The 19,284-nt window shown below is 37.1% G+C and overlaps 1 protein-coding gene across 1 annotated transcript in view; it reads left to right on the top strand.

Moving 5' to 3' along the window:
- Nucleotides 1-19,284, top strand: part of LOC135470936 (cadherin EGF LAG seven-pass G-type receptor 2-like) — a 49,410-nt gene that overhangs the window by 10,991 nt on the left and 19,135 nt on the right. Inside the window, 8 exon segments of the mRNA XM_064749985.1 lie at nucleotides 7,924-8,027; nucleotides 8,029-8,277; nucleotides 9,520-9,694; nucleotides 10,020-10,145; nucleotides 10,331-10,571; nucleotides 12,304-12,508; nucleotides 15,229-15,341; nucleotides 15,540-15,784. Coding sequence (XP_064606055.1) covers nucleotides 7,924-8,027; nucleotides 8,029-8,277; nucleotides 9,520-9,694; nucleotides 10,020-10,145; nucleotides 10,331-10,571; nucleotides 12,304-12,508; nucleotides 15,229-15,341; nucleotides 15,540-15,784 — 1,458 coding nt within the window.

The raw sequence follows: 19,284 nt of genomic DNA on the forward strand, positions 1-19,284 counted from the left end.
CCTGTCTCAACTTTTGACTGTCTCATCCTACCTGGTCAAATGTAGTCCAGCAGTTGGCCTCATGTCAGATGTACAGACATTCATGCAGCCTATTGTTATAGTATGTGATATTGCACAAGTTTTCTGTTAACCAGCTGACCAGCTAGCTTCATGTAGCGTTGACCTTCAGTAGTTATAAATATTCAGTGTATAATAGATGAAGCGTTCTCAAATAAACTGTACATACACATGTATCTAATTACCAGATATACGACATTTATGACCCTTGGACAGGTACCTGAACATGCACAAAAGATGCACCCTCACACACACTCACAACACTGCGCTTTCTGTGATCTATGCAAATCTGAAATGTACATGTATCTGCGCATAGATGTAGCTCATATATGATAAATCTGAAAGCGCTCAGGTATATTCTGTATTTGCATGTCAGTTTCATATGTTCTGCATGTAAATATTGAGCAGAGTGGAATTTTAGATATACGTGTACTTCATGTAAGAGTTAAGCACAAATACATGGATGTATACAGCATATGTTTTATTACTTATTGTCAGATCCAGTCATAAGCACACTACAAATAAAATGCACAGTTTTCTAACTTTGAAAGCAGGATTGTTTGCCCCCAGAACTATGGATGTAAATTTAATGTACATGCATGCAGCCAAACCTAGTATAAAATTTCATTGGTTCAGTGGATCTTTTGTCTGATTTGTTTTCAGAGTTTTGAAAACTATGGAAGATAATTTACATGCATGTTGCCAAACCTAGTGTAAAGTTTCATTGGTGGGATCTTAATATCTGATTAGATATTAATGTCTGTCCATTTGGGCAGGTTCTTAGCCATATTCACAATTACATTACTTACGTGATAGAGACCTCCATGTATCGACAGGTTTATTTGTGTACTTATGTATACATGTACATGCAATGGTGCTTGTGGCTATTCTGCTAGGAAATTGCATATACATGTACATGCATCATCATTACTTAGCTGTACAAACATAGACCATCGATGTGAAGAGACAGTGTAGGTGTTGGGAATTTGTGTTATATGCATCTAGGTGAAACCTGCAAAGCGACATGGGGGCATTTCAGCTTTGCCTTGTTCGTTTTAAGCAGTAGGGGGTAGGAAAAATCAATAGAAACTGCCACACGAATGAAGTCTTTTGTCTTGTTTATCAGTGAGATTCCACGTGGCGGAGTCTCAAGCAGTATTACAGAGCATCCCTCCTGACACGCTGCTCACAAGTATTACGGTTGGGAAAAGGTACATGTATGTAACCTGGCATACGCAGACAAAGACCTGTATCTGGGAAGCAGTTCCTGACTTTAATCCGTAATCCAGTGTGCCCAGTGCAGATAGTGGGAACAAGTAAATTGTACGGTTTATTATAGTTTGTATGGATCCAGATATTCTCTTGCCAAATATCATTACATCAATGTATGTACTGTATATATAATGATACATATACAGGGAGAGGAAAAATATTCAATACTGGACCTAAAATTGGAATTGTACGAGTCTACATGTCTGTCTGGTAAATGACCTAATTCCCTCGGGCTCTGTCTGGTTTCCTATCACCATTATGCTGTATGCATCTAGGTGTGTGACATAAAATATCCAATCAAATGGATAAATAAGAGACCTAAAATTTTGCCCCAAAAAAGTACAATGTTCAAGGCAAACAGATGTTATAAAACGTTACTTTCATGCTGAAACATACATCTTACCAATTTGATATCCTGCCTTGTAATTCAAAAACGCATATATCTTAGAAATGTGTTTTTGAAGTACAAGGTAGGATATCAAAATTGAAAGATCTGTGTTTCAGTACCAAAGTAACTCTCAGCATCTGGAAATATGTGAAGCGAAATTTTTGGTCGTGTACTGGGTTATATGGCTGGAATTTACTGTGCAGTGAAGGATTTCATAAGAAATTTTTTTTTATTTGTTGTACACATCTTAACTTTTTAAAAATTTTTTGAAAGTTTCAAGGTCAGGTGCTTCATGAATGTATATGTGTACATGTTGGTTTTTTTTTATGATATACAGATTCAGATTGATAGAGGTGCACATGATGTTTTTTTTTTGGATGGAAAAGCTTTCAAGATATATCAGGATACAGGTACATGTAAAGAGTAAGGTGATTGTACATGTATTTATACATGTAGAATTATGTTAAATTTTATGTTACAGTGCAACATACTTCACAAATGGTTGTGAAGACATTACATAATGCTGAACACACTTAAATTACCATCACTGAAATCAATTACCAAACAAAGCCTGTTTTAAATAATTTAAATCTGCACAGCATACATGTGCATTTAACAATTAAGACTCAATAAATTAGTGGCAGATTCAATAGTCTCTCACTATTGTGGTCTGCATCAGAAAATCCAAATGGGTTCAGCACTTCACACCCTATCCTCAATTGTGCCCCTAGGTGTGGACAGAACTATTGTAATAGGTTTATTGTTGGTCAGTCTGCTGAGCATATTGGCCATTGTCTAGGGCAAGGAAGGGCAAGGAAGCTGGGACGCCCCTCCTGACTATGCTCACTGCTCCATTGTGTTCACACAGATTGACAAAGTTAAGTCTCTGTTACTCCACTCCACCCTATCCCTAGAGGTGTCATTAACATGTAATTGACAGTGAAGTGGTCTGGGTGACAACACACCAGTTGGGAAAGTGTGTTCTTAGAATTCCTTTACTCAAGGAATACTTGTGCATGTAATGCTACAGGACTGCAGTGCTGTAGTCCTGTGTGTGGCAGTAAAACTGCAAAGGCATCGGACATTGCACTACTACTTCAGGTAGTGTTTCATACATTAAATATATAACGGACAACTGACAATAAAGACAGTTGAATTGGTAGCAATTTCCAGTTTTTCTTTTTAGTACTAGGAATGTTATTTTTTGTTCATTCAGAAGTGTGCAATATTTTAGGCCTCTTAGCCCAAACATGTCCCTTTGTTATTTATTTTACATGTTCATCCAAATGTTATTGTCTACATAGCATAAATATGTCTGGAAAAAATTAAATATTTTTCTTTCTGAAACCTATTCCTTGTGTCTCCAGTATTACAGAATCTATAGTACATGCACTGTACCAGTGTGTGTTTGCACATACATGTACATGTATGTTTTACCATATGGGAAAAAAAAAAACATGGGCTGAATGAATGTTTTCTTGCAGTCACATCTTGAGGTGTAGAAGAGCTGTTGATTTTTGCCCTGCACCCTATTTTAGGCCACAGGTCTAGTAGAGCCCTTGTCATAGCCCCAGCTACAACCCCCTCAGATATTCAGCATGGCTCTTGCCTGACTGGATCCACATGCCCTGACCAAATAATGGAGTCCTGCTCATCAGGACAGCCATGGAAATGCGAGCCCCCCCCCCCCCCCCCCCCAGTGGTTGCCCACCCCTCTAGGGACTTGACCTTCCCAGAGGACGGCCATATTTTAGTGCCTTTTGTTTTTCACCTTGTATTGGACTTCACAAGTGTGTGTTGTGATTTATCCATAACTCGTAATAAGACTCCATTAAAAGATTTTTTTTGATCTTGCTTGTAGACCAGTACTTTGTCCATGTAAGATATACATAGGTAGGTCAATATACCGTCATGTATAAGATCAGCATAATTTTCATGTTATTGTTACAGATTAGAAAATTTAAGTTGATGTTGTGGCTTACATCGATCTGACATTTCTTCCTTGTGTGTTTGTGCAGATGTTTGCAAGTCCATGTCCATATACATGTACAGTCAGATTGAGCCCACTTCCATAAATATAACTTTCATTAAAACATGTTTTATGAGATTTTTTTTGACCTAAACAATAAGGTTGGACTGGATCCACATGTATATATACATTTAGATAGTATTTTCGTATCAAAGGTAAATTTTCATTGACAGTATTAGTTTGTACCCATGAATTTCTTCTCGTTACGTATCAGACACATCATGGAATCTGCCCAAGTTGGCTAAGCAACATTTTCTCATTATGTAATACATGTACATATAGGTCCCCAGGGCTGTGTTTACCCTCAAGGTCTAAGACTGTCAATATTTGATCTCCCAAAGCCACTCATGCTCCGTCTGGATAAATATTAGGGTTTATTCTTAATACACTACTCATTGCTGATGTATATTAACTGGGGATTGAGAGCAGCCTTTTTCCTAAAGTCTTTGTCAGGGTCAACTAAAGCAGGCCTGGTAGAGTACTACATGCGTGGTACAGATTCATCCGTTTCTGGAGCAATTTACTGCTGACCGAGAGGCCATCTTAAAGTGTATGTTACATGTCAAACTTTTGGTGAAGTACATGTTAAGTATTTACAATTTGATGCAACGTTGTATTGAAAATTTTCATTGCCTTGTTTTTTAGAAGTTGTTGACAGTGAGCTGAATGAACCTTGGCCACTTGATGTCACAACAGTTAAAGACTGTTCCACTTTGTGCCAAGCATAAGCATAAGCTTCAGATTGTGTACAGATAAGCTTCAGTTATAAACCAAAGACCTGTTCAGTCCCTCTGAGAAATTTAAGATGGATAGAACTCATAGAATGAGGGAACGATTTCTACATCAACGTCAATATTTAAAATGTTGTTAATGCTTGGTTTTTGCTTTTGCAAGTTGAAGTTTTGACACATTTGTCTTAATATTACACTGAAGAAGTGGGCAAAATTTTACAGGGCTCAAAAATAAGCTCTGAAATTATAGTCCAGATTTTTACTCCAGTCAAAACAATGTAAGTAATTTAGTCTTGGTTGAAAATTTAGGTCCGTATAGTATTTCATTGTAGAGCGCACGTAGTTACATTATTCAGTTCGTGAGTGTTGGACAGTATTTGTGTGTATACACAAAAAGATTACAGTAAAGTCTCGGTTCTAGTCGTTCTAATTACAGGTATTGCATTTATTATATCATCTGTATTGGTTTGTTACTTTAGACCCCTTTTGTACAGGTAACAAAATATTTCACTCACCACTGGAAACAATTTTACGAGCCCTCCAGTAAACTGAGCTTTTTTATTTGTTGCCTGCTTTGTGCACCGGAACTTTTTACTGGCGTGTAATGACCGGCTGTTGTCAAAACAGAACGTAGAACCTCTGGAGCGTGTGTGTTCTGCAAAGATTTAATCTGGGGCTGACTGCTTGGTTAGGAGAAATTTCAGTTTGACTTCCAACAAGCATTCTCACAAAGAGAAGGTACATAGAAAACAGCTTCTATTGCCTGCTAACTATCTTAATAGCTGTTCCTTTTTTGCCACAATGCTACTAATGGAATAGGCACAGGTAGCATCTTATGGTCTTTCACATGTCAGTATACATGTACATGTATATCAAATATACTTTTGCTCTAGTAATTTTTCCACAAAGCCATTTTGACTTCAGTCAACATTTAAAAATATAGTTTTAGCACTTATTTTTGGGCCCAGGAAATTAAAATTTGTACAGCTTTATCAATGTAATTTCATGGTCAAATGTCAAAATTTTGTGAAAAGGATTTAAATTTTGCCTGAACAGAAATCATTTTATGTAATCTGGCATTTTATTAGGCAAACCTGGTTATTAGTTTCATGATATGCATTTTTTTTTACGCATTGGAGCTATACAACCGTAACAGGTTTTTGATCCATTTTCAACAGGTGGCTAGAACTTCTAGCTGCATTGTGAAAATTTGCATGTAGTCAACTTTTTTGGTATAACATGAATAACAACTGTTACATGTTCAAGAGTGGAACATCAGATATTGACTGCTGATTAACATGCATATATATCCTAAGTGACCTAAAATTTCGCCCACAAAAGTGCATTTTTAGAGGCAAATAAGTGTCACAAAATATTATTTTGGGTGCTGAAACTTAAAATTTTCCGATCGATCACCCCATGTTCCAAGCAAACCTCAGAACACCTTTCTAAGCTCAATACAAGATGGCAAAGTTAGTCATGGACAAAATTTATTTTCTTTTAGGGTATAATGTATATCAGCTGTGACAAGCTTGCAGTTCCTGGCGTTTCGCTTACATGATGAACATGCATGTGAATAAAATATGTATGTGCATATGTGAGATTGTGTATACATGTGTGACATCATTGTTGGTCTTCTTTCACATCATTCTGTTCGTACATTTGCGCTTGTGGATTTCTAATTAGATCAGAGAGTACAGCATATTTATAAAACAGCATGTACATGTGATAGGCGGTATGTACATAACTGCCACTCATTGTATTATATTTATCCAAAGGCTCAACTTGGCTGTCTCCATTGTTTAAATTTCACACAGAAAGCTTGAGGCTATCTTTTCAGGTGTTAAATGTAATAAAATGTCTGCTAGTCCCTTTAAAGATAACAAAAAAAAAAGTGTCTCGTTTTACAAAGGGCTTGTCTAGGTTATAAAGTATATAACTTGATATATATTACCTAGTGAACTTTATGAGATTATGTCAAAATGGATGTGTGAACTATGCAGCTTTATCTCCTCATTATTGAAGTGTGTCATTGCTGTTCATAATTTTATATATATGACTGATAAAACTCAGTTGAATTTTGATGTGAATTAATACTGTTATAAGGCTATAAGTTGGGATTTAGGGATAGAAGTTGTCAGTGTACCCCCATCCACAAAATAATAATGTAAAAATATGTGTGATAAGTTCAATTTTCATTGAAGTGAAAATTGAAACAGATTATAAGATATATCAACTTTTAACCAGTGTTACCTGTACTTATTCCTGCTGTTAGAGTATACATTTTGTACATGTATGTGAACATGCAATACGCTGATAGTCTTAGCCTTTACACTGGCACTGGTTCACTGGCAATTACATGTGTTAGCCCCATACTTACTGCCATATTTGATTGCACTGATAACAGTTCGGTTTGGAAAATGGAATACAATGCTACTTGCTCTTTGTTAGGTGCAGATGGTGGGTGTCAAGAATAGGTAGCTCTGCTGAAAGGTCCTGTAGAGTCGGCGAGAGGGGGGGTTTTTGCTTGGTTTAGATGTCTTTCATGGTTGGCTGATTACAGAGGGGTTTGTGTGTCAGCATTCTACACTGATATTTTTGTAGTGTACAAAACTGTCTGGGAGAACTGTTAAGTCTGTTTTATACTTGAACACTCAAGGAATGTAAAGCCATTAATATAAACCTGATCAAATTATAGGGCTAAAGGAACAGATTCAAAGGAAATGTCACTTCAAGCAATGTGACCATACATGTATATGGGACACTGTAAATATGAAACAAATAAGTCTAGCAGAGCATGGAATGTATCAACATTGTTGGTGTTGCATTTAAATATTTAATAATTCTTGTCTGTAAAATTTTATAGTCTGGTTTCCTCAATATCCCATGTGTAGATCTGCAGACATCAGATTTTTAGGGTATTTCCAGCTAAACCTTAATTTTATTGTGGTAATAAAATTGTTCATGGTCGTAAACCAGTTGGAAGCTAATCATTCATCTGTTCGTAAGCAGTGACCATTTGAACAGTTATACCTGTATGTACATATGTAGGTGTCTGTATGAAATGTTTTAACTTCAGGGTCTTTATCCAAGTACAGAAGGTGTATAGCAGTGTGATGCAGAAAAATGTATATTTAGTAGGCATACAGGTCTTCACTATTGCATAACAATCCAGCATTTGTAAAAGCAACAATTACAAATGGTTACCTCATCTGAGTAGAACATCATTTGTGCTCCAGCTATCAAAATTAAGATAAGTATTATTCCGAAAGATACCTACACATACATAGTACTTAAAATGTCTTTGAGGTGAAATTGTTGGGTATCTCAAGCATTTCACTTTCACATGTACATGTAGTCTTTGTGGAAGCCATTGGTGAAAGTTGTTTGAAGTTGATTGGTTTGTATGTAAAGATGTTCGCCATAATGTGTTTTTTTGTTTGTAGATGGGAAAAATGAAGTGCAGGCCACTTGTAAATTGTACGTGCGTCTTGTCACGGCGGACATGCTGCAGAATAGTGTTACCATTCGTCTCAATAACATGACACAGACCCGCATTCCTGTCACCACTGTTTAAGTTCTTTGTGGATGCCCTGGCCAACATTTTCCAGACGGAGGAGCGAAATATCTTCGTCATCAACATTCAGGATGATACAGATGTATCCACCCAGGTTCTTAATGTCAGTGTGTCTGTTCGCAAGTCCACTGACCATGGCAGGGATGTCTTCCACTCCCCTCAATACCTGCAGGAACAGATCTACCTGCAGCGCATTCTACTCGCCTCTCTCTCGACTCTCCAGGTAAGCTGATGTCAATCTACAATGGCAAAAGAATCTCTGTTATTAACATGTTATTTAAAGAATCCAAAGTTTTCGTCAGTGTTTGGATCCAGGGCTTGCATCCTCTGAGGACCACCAAATAGTAATTATTAGTGCACAAAAAAAAACATTGCTGGCTGTCCAAAGGGCTAGTGGTCAGTTGGCTGTCTTAAAGCAAATTTGGCTGTGGAAATTATCTTATTTTGGTGTAGTTCATTGTAGTTATTTAATATTTACACCAGCAACAATCAATCAATAATAACCTGGCTTTTGTATTTTTTAAGGAAATAAAGGTCAGAAATCTGTTTAGGGTTAGCGTTAATCAAATTTGGATAATCTGGAGATGTGACTTGAAGGCATGGTCATTCATTCATGTACACTCTTTGTTCCTTAGTAGAAATCAGGATTTAATTGTCAACCTAATTTTAGCATGAATAGCACAGTGAGGTCAAGGAACTACATACATGTCATATCCAGTTATATATATATACACATTGGACCAGGGTGAGCTGCTCCTACAGCATCAGTGAACATGGCAGAGACTGATGGGTTGTCAGTGACACCCTCCCTGAAGCAGCAAATACTATACATCAAATGTCTCTTGGAAAAAAAAAAGTAATCTACTTCATATATGTCTATGTGTGATATTCGCATATATAAGTGTTACCATGGCAATCAAATGTACATGTAAGTGCAGAGCAAAAAAGAAAAAAAAAAGATCTTAGAACATGGATATTTGTGTGGGAACCAAACCATTAATCAAGGAAATTGGCCTACTGCCTGTTTGAAAGTGCTGGTGGACTTACTGTACTGGTTTAAGATATATAGGTTTATCATCTGGTTCTTTGAAATTATTTACATTGCTAGGAAAGAAATATAATCCTGCCACTCTTGTGGCCGAGAGAATGCTGATCTTTATATGCTCATGTAACCTTTCCATGTGTACACGTCTATTTAATTGAGAGAGAAAAGTATTGCATTCACAGAAATTTTACTGTATTCATCTTTCTTCATTGTCCTTCATTATTGTGAATGAGAATGTGGATTTTTTTTATAGCCTTTATTACAGTCCTATTTCAGTACCAATAATTAGGAAGCTTCAAGTCTGTGTACATTCCAAAACATCAGCATACGTGTATGAAGAAGCAGAAACGTGCCCTGTACTTGTTGCTTGTGTAGAATGTAAGATGTTTCTGATTGTGTGAAAACACTCTTCTCCTTCAGGTATTGCCTTTTGATGATAACATGTGTGTGAAGGAACTGTGTGCCTTCTTTGACTACTGCCAGTCAGCGCTGGTGTTTGGCCAGGCTTCGCCCTTCATCTCCTCTACCACCATGCTGTTCCGACCCATCCACCCCAGTAACTGGTACCAGTGCCACTGCCCCGTTGGATTCACAGGTGAGTGCGATGGACAAGCCTCGCTGTGAGTTCAAATCCAGCTCATGCTGTTCGGTTTCCTCCCACCATAGGTGGCATATAGGTGGAATATTAATGAGTACAGTGTAAAACACCAATCAAATAAATAAATGGACAAACCTACAATATAAGATAACTGCTCATCAAACATTAAAAGTGTCCAATGTTAAACAAAAAGACCTAGAATTCCTCCTGTTTTTTCAGCCTAGTTTTTGTTCAGTAATTATAAAAAAAACTTATAAATGCTGTTGTCATGTCTCTTATTTGCATGACAGGGTGGAATTATTTTCATGCCTTGGTTATTCAGGAATGAAGAAAATATTTTTGTGCGATGTGGAAGTGAATCTGTGTTACTCCAGCCCGTGTGGTGGAAACGGAACTTGTGTGCAGAAGGAAGGTGGATATACATGCCTCTGTCAGCCAGGATTTACAGGTAATTATCTCTTGTAAAACAATTTACATACAGAAAGAAAGATTTGTTTTTTGTTTAGTTCAACCAATGCATTCAGTGATAAAACCAAACATCATTATGTTAACTCAGTCACTTGGGATGCCTTTGCCAAATTAGCAAGGAAATAGTTAATGAGCTTGACTAATGACTCTTGTTTGTGGTTGCAGGTAAAAACTGTGAAATTGATATGAAAACCAAGAAGTATGATCGCGTAAAGTGTCCCTCCAATGTGTGCATGCCCCCGTCTTACTGTGAACCACTTATCAAAGGAGGTTTCCGCTGTGAGAAATGCCCAGAGTCCGAATTCTTCAACGAGTTCTGTCAGCTGACTGCCCGAAGCTTCCCAAGGGGATCTTACCTCACCTTTCCATCACTGAAAAGTCGGCACAGGTTCACAATTGAACTGAAGTAAGTAACAGTTACATTCACAACTGTTTGGCACAGTACAGGTGTATTTTCCTGAAGTTGTGCTGAGGATATGGGGGCATAGTAAATGACCTAAAAGTTTGCCCCCAAAGTGCATTTTTGGAAGCAAATAAACATCAGGAAATATTACTTTTGGTGCTTAAACTTACATTTTTTCAGTAGGATGATATTCTGTGTTCTGAACAGATGTCAAAATACCCCCTTTGATAAAGATCAATGGCATTTTCAGACTCCTGCAAAATGTGCAGGTTGGTGAGCATTGAAACTTTGTGCCCTCTACCATAGGTCAAGTACTGGTTGTCAGGATTCTGTGAATAGGTATGGTGGTGTCTGATGCCTCTGACAGATATGAGATCCTCGTGAAACAACATATAAACATCTCAACATTGGTATCAGCCTGCTACAAAAAGCCTTAGTATGTTTGAAATAAAGATAAGTGCACTAATAAACTTCATGCAACAAGCAGACCTGATATTTTAGTACGTGTCTGCTCAATGAAGGAAGGAACGAATAAATGAAAGGAAGCTGTATACTGTAAACTTTCAACCTTTTAGACTGTTAAAGCACTTTTTCTGTGGAGTTTATGTGTACAATTGTAAAATTGAGGCTAAAATGATTTATTAGTGTCACTTAAATTGTAAGATTCAGAAAACTGTAAATTATTTCTCTACATCCCATATTCCACGGAGAAAGTTTTGAAATAGTGGAGTGAGAGGCGGTTGACTAAGCCCAGTAATTGTGTCAGTGTTGATCATCTATGATAATACAGATTTGGATGTAAAATTATTTCCAGATAGTTGGACACATAGGTGTTGTAGTACTTTACAGTCTTACATGTGTTAAAGGCCACTTGTCTTCTGCCAAGGGGAATGCTTATCAGTACCTTGGCAAAAATCAGTAGGTTGCCATGGGGACTGCGGTTTCTTTCACCATAATATTGAATGCAATTGCGATACGAAAATCTTATGTGTATGACCACCAGTAAGCCTATTTTTACATGAGAAAGTTAATATACTTACATGTACGTGCATATTAAAGTAACAAACCGTGTGTGATGGGATAACAGGCACTTGGTGCTTTCTGTACAAACTTAAGAGTTCAAAATTTAATTTCCTGAATGAAGATAAATGACTCAATCTCGGGTTAGAATTGCTCTCTGAAGAATTTTAGAAATGAGGAGGTTAAGGAATGTTCTTGACTAATGGGGATTGCTGGTGGCTCAGATGGGGGAGATTTAATGTTCTGTTCTCCTGGTGGGATTTAAGGCACTGTCCTGGATCGGTAATTTGGTGTTTTAATGGCCACAAATGGAAATTGGAGCCATGTGTGTATGAGTGAGATTGCGCAAGGAATTACACAGTTGCATAAGACTAGGGGTTTGCCTCACTGTGAGAAGGATAAAAAAAATGATGCTAACAGAGGTCAGACGAAAACCCATAAACTACTTTCGTCTGGACATTTTGTTGTCATTTTGCCAATGACTCTCGTCCTCTGGAATCGCTTTGACATTAATTCCCAAAAAGCTTTTCCTAAGCTAGTTTCTATGGATACCATTGATAGCCAGTTATTCAAACTGTTAAAATGAGCTTATTTGAAAACTGGAAGATATTTTGGTCAGATTACCCAGTACAAAATGCCTGACAGATAGCTTGAAGATGTATTTGATGCACAATTTTTTGTAAGGTTGATAATAAAAATTGTCATTCTTTCACAGGTTTGCTACTTGGGAGAGGAATGGTCTGTTGTTTTACAATGGCCGCTACAATGAGCAACATGATTTCATTGCCTTGGAGATCGTGGACAGTCAAGTGCAGTTTTCGTTCTCTACAGGATCAAATGTGACATCAGTGAGGACCAATCTGGAGGAAGGGACGAGTAATGGAGAGTGGCATTATGTTAGAGTAGATTATCTCAACAGGGTAAGATGTACAGCCTTACCCCACTGATTCCACAACTCTGTATTGCCAGTTTTGATCACACCTTCCTTAAAATATAACCAACAATCTTGCTTTGTGACATTTTGGATATTTAAAGTTGAGATTTTGCCTTGTATTGTCAGGCATTATTGGTTTCATTAAAATTACTATGATAGCTGGTATCATTTTATTGATGTCAGTCCATTTTTTAACGGCCTTATTGATTACTCAAGTAAACTGAAGTAAATTATAAATTTTTTTTTGGCTGGTTTTTAAGACATTGATTCATAGAAGTTTTAAAAAACATAACTGTGAACACAAATAAAAGTCTTGTTGAAAAATCAGCATTTCAAATGATTTGATGAAATCTCTACTGAATGATGTACACTAATTGAATTCTGAGGCTTTGTAATTTAGTCATTCTGGATTTTATCCATCTCGTTCACAAATGCTGTGGCATAGCACTTAGTCTTGAACTGAGGGTTGGAGAGAGGTGTTGAGATTTAGTTGCTTGAGTGTGTACCTGTTGTTAGGCACTGTCATGACTTAATATTGAGGAGCCTCCCAGCCTTGTGTGACTAATTCTTGCATTCATGTGTGAATTGCCAGATTGTCAGCACTGTGTGGACAGAAGAGGATTTATGCCCGGCCATTAACAGTTAATTTACAGAAGCCAACCAACCTAAATGTTTCTCTGGCAAAAGAGCCTGTTGAGACGCTGTATTGATTTTTGAGCCGAATGAACGGCAAGAAATTATTAATGAGCAAGATTTTACCCAAAAATGAAATAAAATCTATTAAATTATCTTCGTCATTTGATCGTGGATATTGCGAGAAAGAGTCTGCTGTGATATCTGATTGCCTTTACATGTTTTACATGTACGTAGTCCTAAGTCACAATGTGTTGCATTTTAACTAAAAATATGTGTGGCAAGTGTGCAGTGATTGTTCATAAATCCAGGATAGATTGCCATCATCGAGTTAACAGCTGGGATTTATTAGGTAGATCCCAGTTAAAAGTGAGCTTTATTGGTAGAGCTGTCTATGCCAGATAAGCACAGGGCGCTCTGGGCGACATGTCTTATCAGTGTTTTACAACTGCAGTCATAAAGTTGAGAACTGCAATAGCTGACAAAACCATATATGCAGGTTTTTTTTTTTTTTTAAACTTAGGTGGAGACTTGTGTAACTCGAAGAAATCTATTATATGGCCTGTGAGCAACTCCATGCTGGAAAAGGTCATAATGATGAAATTTGTAGGAAACAGTGACACAGTGCACCGAATCTTGTTTTCCCAGTACTGGCGATCCAGTACAGTGGTTTAAGAGCATTGTAACTTTGTTTACCATCGATATGAAAATTCATCTCTGGAAATATCTTGTTAATCTTTTACTGAAATTGTTGGGAAACCCAATTATTAGTTTGTATCAGTATGTATGTTGACATGTACATTCTGTCAATTTTAACCTTTTCAACCACTAAAGCACTTATTCAGTGGAATGCATGCAAAAATTTATTATGAAAATGACGCGAAAAATGATCACTTAAGATGCAAACTTCATAAAACCATGCAAATTATTTCTTTACATTCTATAGTTCTCTCGGAATGTTTCAGAATGCTGGTTGCAGAATTGGTTGAAAATGATTAAAGAATTTAGGGGCCTGTCCTTTGCCTTATTATTTGTGATTGTATGTGAGCCTGTGTAAGGTGCTTCAGGAAGATTGGTCTGTGCACTAATTGGTAGCTCTCATAAAACAGAGTATAATTATCACCTCGGGACATGATCCTCCGTTGTGGATGGATCAGTGTTCGTGGCCATGGCACTGGAAACAATCTGTGTGGATGTATGTGCATCACCACAGTAATATCTAGGGTGTGAATTGTGTGGCATGCTATGAGGTTATTTCGCATTGGCTGTTGCCATCCACATTATTGAAGTGGTGGTTCAGTGTGTTGGAGCTCAGTTGTGCAATAAATTAGTTTTAGTTGCCATGGAAACCTCCTTTAGTTCAGCTCTCCATGTACATGTATGCAGTTTTGTACCAAGCAGTTAGGACTGCTTTTTTTTGCTGCTTTAGTGTTCTTATATGTCGTGGTGACAGTTGTGCTTTAGATGGAAAAGCATGATAACCAATCTGTGTTTTAAGCAAAGCCACTTGAAAGACAGGTACACAGTACTTCATGCGCAAAATAAGCCAGGTAGCAGGTTTGAGCCCACACCAATGCTTACGTTGATGTGCAGAATGGTACAAACAAACTAAAACACATGGCAACACCTTTACAGACTATGGTAACAGTTTGGGATTAACCACGATTCTAGGTTTCATCGGATATTTTCTCACTTTTCAACTTGAAACTCTCCTAGAGGTGCTGCAAAAGTTCTATAAAAAGGTATGAATTTGCTGAATTGTGGGTGCCTGACAATTGTTGCAGTGTTTCATGTTAGAGAGACGTACCATTGTTTATCCCCTCCTTCCTCCACTCGTACTGAAACAGGATGTGTCCTCTTCACTTGAAACTGCTCTGTGGCTTATTACATGCTTGATCTTGCAACTTGTCATTCTGTGATATTTATGACAGCATTTATACATTCTTATAACAATGGGAGAAATATTTTGAAGACAATTTATGGTAAGCCATGCATTAATTGTTTTGTGAAAATATGATCAGTACTCTTGAGAGAGATGGCACATGGTATGTATTGTATGCTTTATTTCCACAGACTGCTACTTTGACAGTCGGTGAGGATTGTGACACTGAGGTGTGGATTCGTTATGGCCACAAGCTCGGCAATTACACCTGTGCAGTTAGGAAAACATTCCATTTGGAGAAAAGGTAACAGACTTTGTTTCTGTAACATTCAGGTGGCATAAAATGTCTTGGCGATTTGTTTTGAAGTTCGGCTACTATTGCCTGCTGTTGTATAAATGATACCATTGTGTACTTTTTATTGTAAGGTAGCCATTGTCTTCAATATATTATATTATACAGGTATGTTTTGTGAATACTAATTAGATATTTCCTTTGTTTCAGGTGTAATATTGAAACAGAGCCGTGCCATCGACTATTGGACCTCACAGGTCCATTTCAGATAGGTGGCCTCCCGTCTGTGTCCTCAGACTTCCAGGTGAAAAACAAGCACTTTGAGGGATGTATCAGAGACATTTACTTTGATAGAGAACTGTTGGATCTGAATACACCTGTGGCTGACAATGGGACTCAGGAAGGCTGCCCACCAAAACGGTCTTTGTGCCAGTCCTCACCCTGCACCCATAGAGGTAAGCTCAATGTTTCTTGTGAGGGTAAATTTAAAATATTTTGTGATAACACAAATGGTTACGTGAAATGTATTCTGAGCAAAAATTGGCGAGAAACGTTTACAGCCATTATCTCTTGTACAAATGAATGTAGTTTACAAGCTTTTTTGTATGCGTTTTCTGAATGCCTCCATGTAATTATTTATCATTATGCAGTACATGTATACAAGTCATATAAGTAGTGTGGAGAGAAGTATGCAGAAAGCACAGATACATATAACATAGTATTAGAAAATTTGGATCTTTGGGTAAAACTTTGATATTGTAGGACAGGAATATTTCTGAGTAAGTGCCAACACTTTCCTCAAGTTATAAGTGAAACAAGTTCAAAATTTGCCTTAGCTGCGACATCCAACAAGGTCAATGTTGTGTTGCACTCATACCCCCGTGTGAAGTTCATCGCCCATATTAAAAAATAGAATGCTAATAATTTGACTGACAAATAGATGGAGTTGTAATTTAAAATGTAAATTAGATATATTCACTTATAAAATGAGTGAAATGAATACAAATGAACGCTAACAGTTGTATGAGGCAATAATGTGCAACAAAAGCCTTCAGTAGAAAAAAAAAAAAACACGAACAGCTCACCTGCTACCCTGTCGGCAAATTAGAACTTTGTACTTTTGATGTGACTTTTCATATGTTGTTTGGTTCAAGCTAAACTGAAACAAAGTTTACAACTAGATGTAAGTAGGTAGAACTCAGAATGGTGTTAACAAATCAAATGAAATGCATATCATAAGATTGAAAAACACAGTCAAATTTATAGATCACCAGTGGACAGAAACTGTTATCTTTTCCTTTCTTGTGATGTGATTTTCTATATTTTGGTGTTGAACTTTACATTATGACCTTCTCCCATGTTCTGGGCATTCCGTTGATTGTGTCACACGGTCTCTTCATTAAGGTCCTGGGTACGCTTCTCTGGCTAAGTACTGTGGCTAAAGAGCATTGAGCCATCAGCCACTTTTCCACTGGGCATGACTCACATTCTTAGTTAAGGGTGTGGGAGGGGGATATTAAGAGCATTGTGAAGTATGGCAACAAAGGCCATTAAAACATAGTTGAAGATGTATGGTGTCTTCATTATTGTTAATTTGGCACCAATCTGAGTCTTTGTAGGGAAGGGAACTTGCTGAATTACATCATATTAAATGGATTATTATAGCAGGCTTTTATGTCAAAGTCCAGTTGAGAAATCGCTTCCTTCATGTTGCCATTGGGATGTGGGGTGAAAAGTTTGATAAAAAACGTACATCATAAAGGCTTATGTGAAATGCAAATCTTTTTGACCATCTCTCTGTTTTTTTTGTCGTTTGTAGAATTTCTAAAATTTAAAAAGTCACAAGATCAGTGTAGTGTGTGATTAAGTGAGGGAAGTATTTTTTCTCACCATATGAACTGTGAAGAATACCCATTAACATATGAGATGTTATCTTGCAACTTGCTCCATGAGGTGTGGGACTGGACATGGACTGAGAGAGTCCTTTTCTATCTCCTAATCATAAATCAGTGCTCAGAGTTATATGAAGAGGGTGTCTGACTTTGTGATGGTTATGGCTTTGGGAAAAAAAAAAAAAAAACTCATCAGGGCATTATTGTTGATATGATAGGTGTGAAAATATAAACATAGTTGTTGAAGACTGTTGGCTTATGGAGCTGCAGAATTTGTAAAGCTGAGGGCCTTCATAAACTTACTGTATGTTACATGTATGTTGTTAAATTTTGTGTGAAGTGAATATTGGGCTAATTGTTTAAATTCTATTAACTGGGGTTTTGCTATGATGCATTTCTATCAGCTAACTTTTTTATTTGCTCCATATTTCACACTCCATTAACTGCCCTTCAGCTGTTGACACACTTCAGTGATTTTCTTTTCCAGTTATTAATGTGCATTTACTCTACTGGTATCTTATCTGAATATTTCATAAAACTTGTGTTGTAAATAAGGTGATCACAGTACCTTAACTGTCAGATATCATAGCTTGACCCAGAGATACTGGGATAACCCTGCCCTCATTCTATTGCAGTTTGCAAATGTCAGAGAGACTAATGATAAAGATTTAATTTGAAGCTGCTGTAAATTTATGATGGGTACATGTATAGACAGTTATTGTTAAATCTTAGATAAAACTTGCAGCAAAAGTGCAAAAATGTTCTTTGTAGTTATCACTACTTACATGATTGAGTGCAAGGTATTCTAAACATGCGTCTTGATTAGCTTATACTATTCATGTGGTGCGTGATATGTGCAATGGTGGGTCTGCAAGTGGTGGGTTCACGCAACTTTAATAATCTGAGGTAATTGTTTTAGTCTTAGTAAAGGAGAAGAAAATTTAAATACCATTGAAAAGAGTATGCTTTTCCTCGAAGGTGCATGCCATAAAAAAAATTCTAATACGTAATTCAAGTTGATAAATTATAAATAAAGTCAGCGGCAAAATCCACTGTGGGCGACTCGATTTTGCCGAAGAACTAGTCCTGAAGTCTTATGTGTTAATAGGAGAATTGCCATTGGAAACCGCTGAAGTGCAGTTCGTACATTTCCGGTAGAACTCTTCTTCCCTGAAGGTAGCAAACAGTACAGTTCGTTTTCTGCTTGACGGTCAGGAAACCAGAATGTTGGACGTAGGTTCCAAGTTTACACGAACAGGCTGGCAGTTTTAACAACTCTCATTGGCCAAGGGGAAACACACCTCCACCATAAATTACAGGGTTTTAAAGATGGAGGACTTGATGGACTCATAGATTTTGGCCAGCCTTGCTGTTTTCAGGCTTTACATGTATGGTGAGAAAAAATGGCAAAATTATGCAGCAGGCACCACCAGATAGAAAAAAAATGTGCCCTTTTCAGCCTATAGTGTCATGGTTTTAGGTTTTCTTCTCCTTTAAAAGTGAACATTTACCTGTATGTAGATGTATTATTATGACTCATGCATTTGTAATATAGTTGTAGCTTATCAACTTATTCATCATATGTTCAGCATGGATAGGCCCTTTAGTAAATATGTAATAAACACTTCTCTTTATATTTCTGAAGACAGCAAATAAACATTTTAGAGAGAAATTAGTTTCTAGTATCTCAGCTGTACTGAATTCTGATGCCATTTGTTTGTCAAGGATTTTAGAATGTGTTTGGATTGGTTTGGACCAAAATTAGATTTCAAAATAATCCAAATGAATTATAATTTCTCTCACATTGTGATGTGGGTAGATTTTACATGGATGCATGTTAAATAGAGATGGCTGTACCAGTGGGGAGGGGATGGGATACAATTTGGAGAGTTAAGATGGTATACTTTGAAAGATCTCACCCTGGTATTATATAAAATATAGTTTAGAAAATTGTGATAGCCAATATCTGTTGAGTCTTCATTTGTTACACCTGATTTGTGGTGACAAAAGAAAATACAAATGAAGTTGTCCCTTAGTTCTTGCAAAGTTTCACCCGATTACAT

This window comes from Liolophura sinensis, chromosome 7 (genome assembly GCF_032854445.1).
Source record: "Liolophura sinensis isolate JHLJ2023 chromosome 7, CUHK_Ljap_v2, whole genome shotgun sequence".
Classification (NCBI taxonomy): Eukaryota; Metazoa; Mollusca; class Polyplacophora; order Chitonida; family Chitonidae; genus Liolophura; species Liolophura sinensis.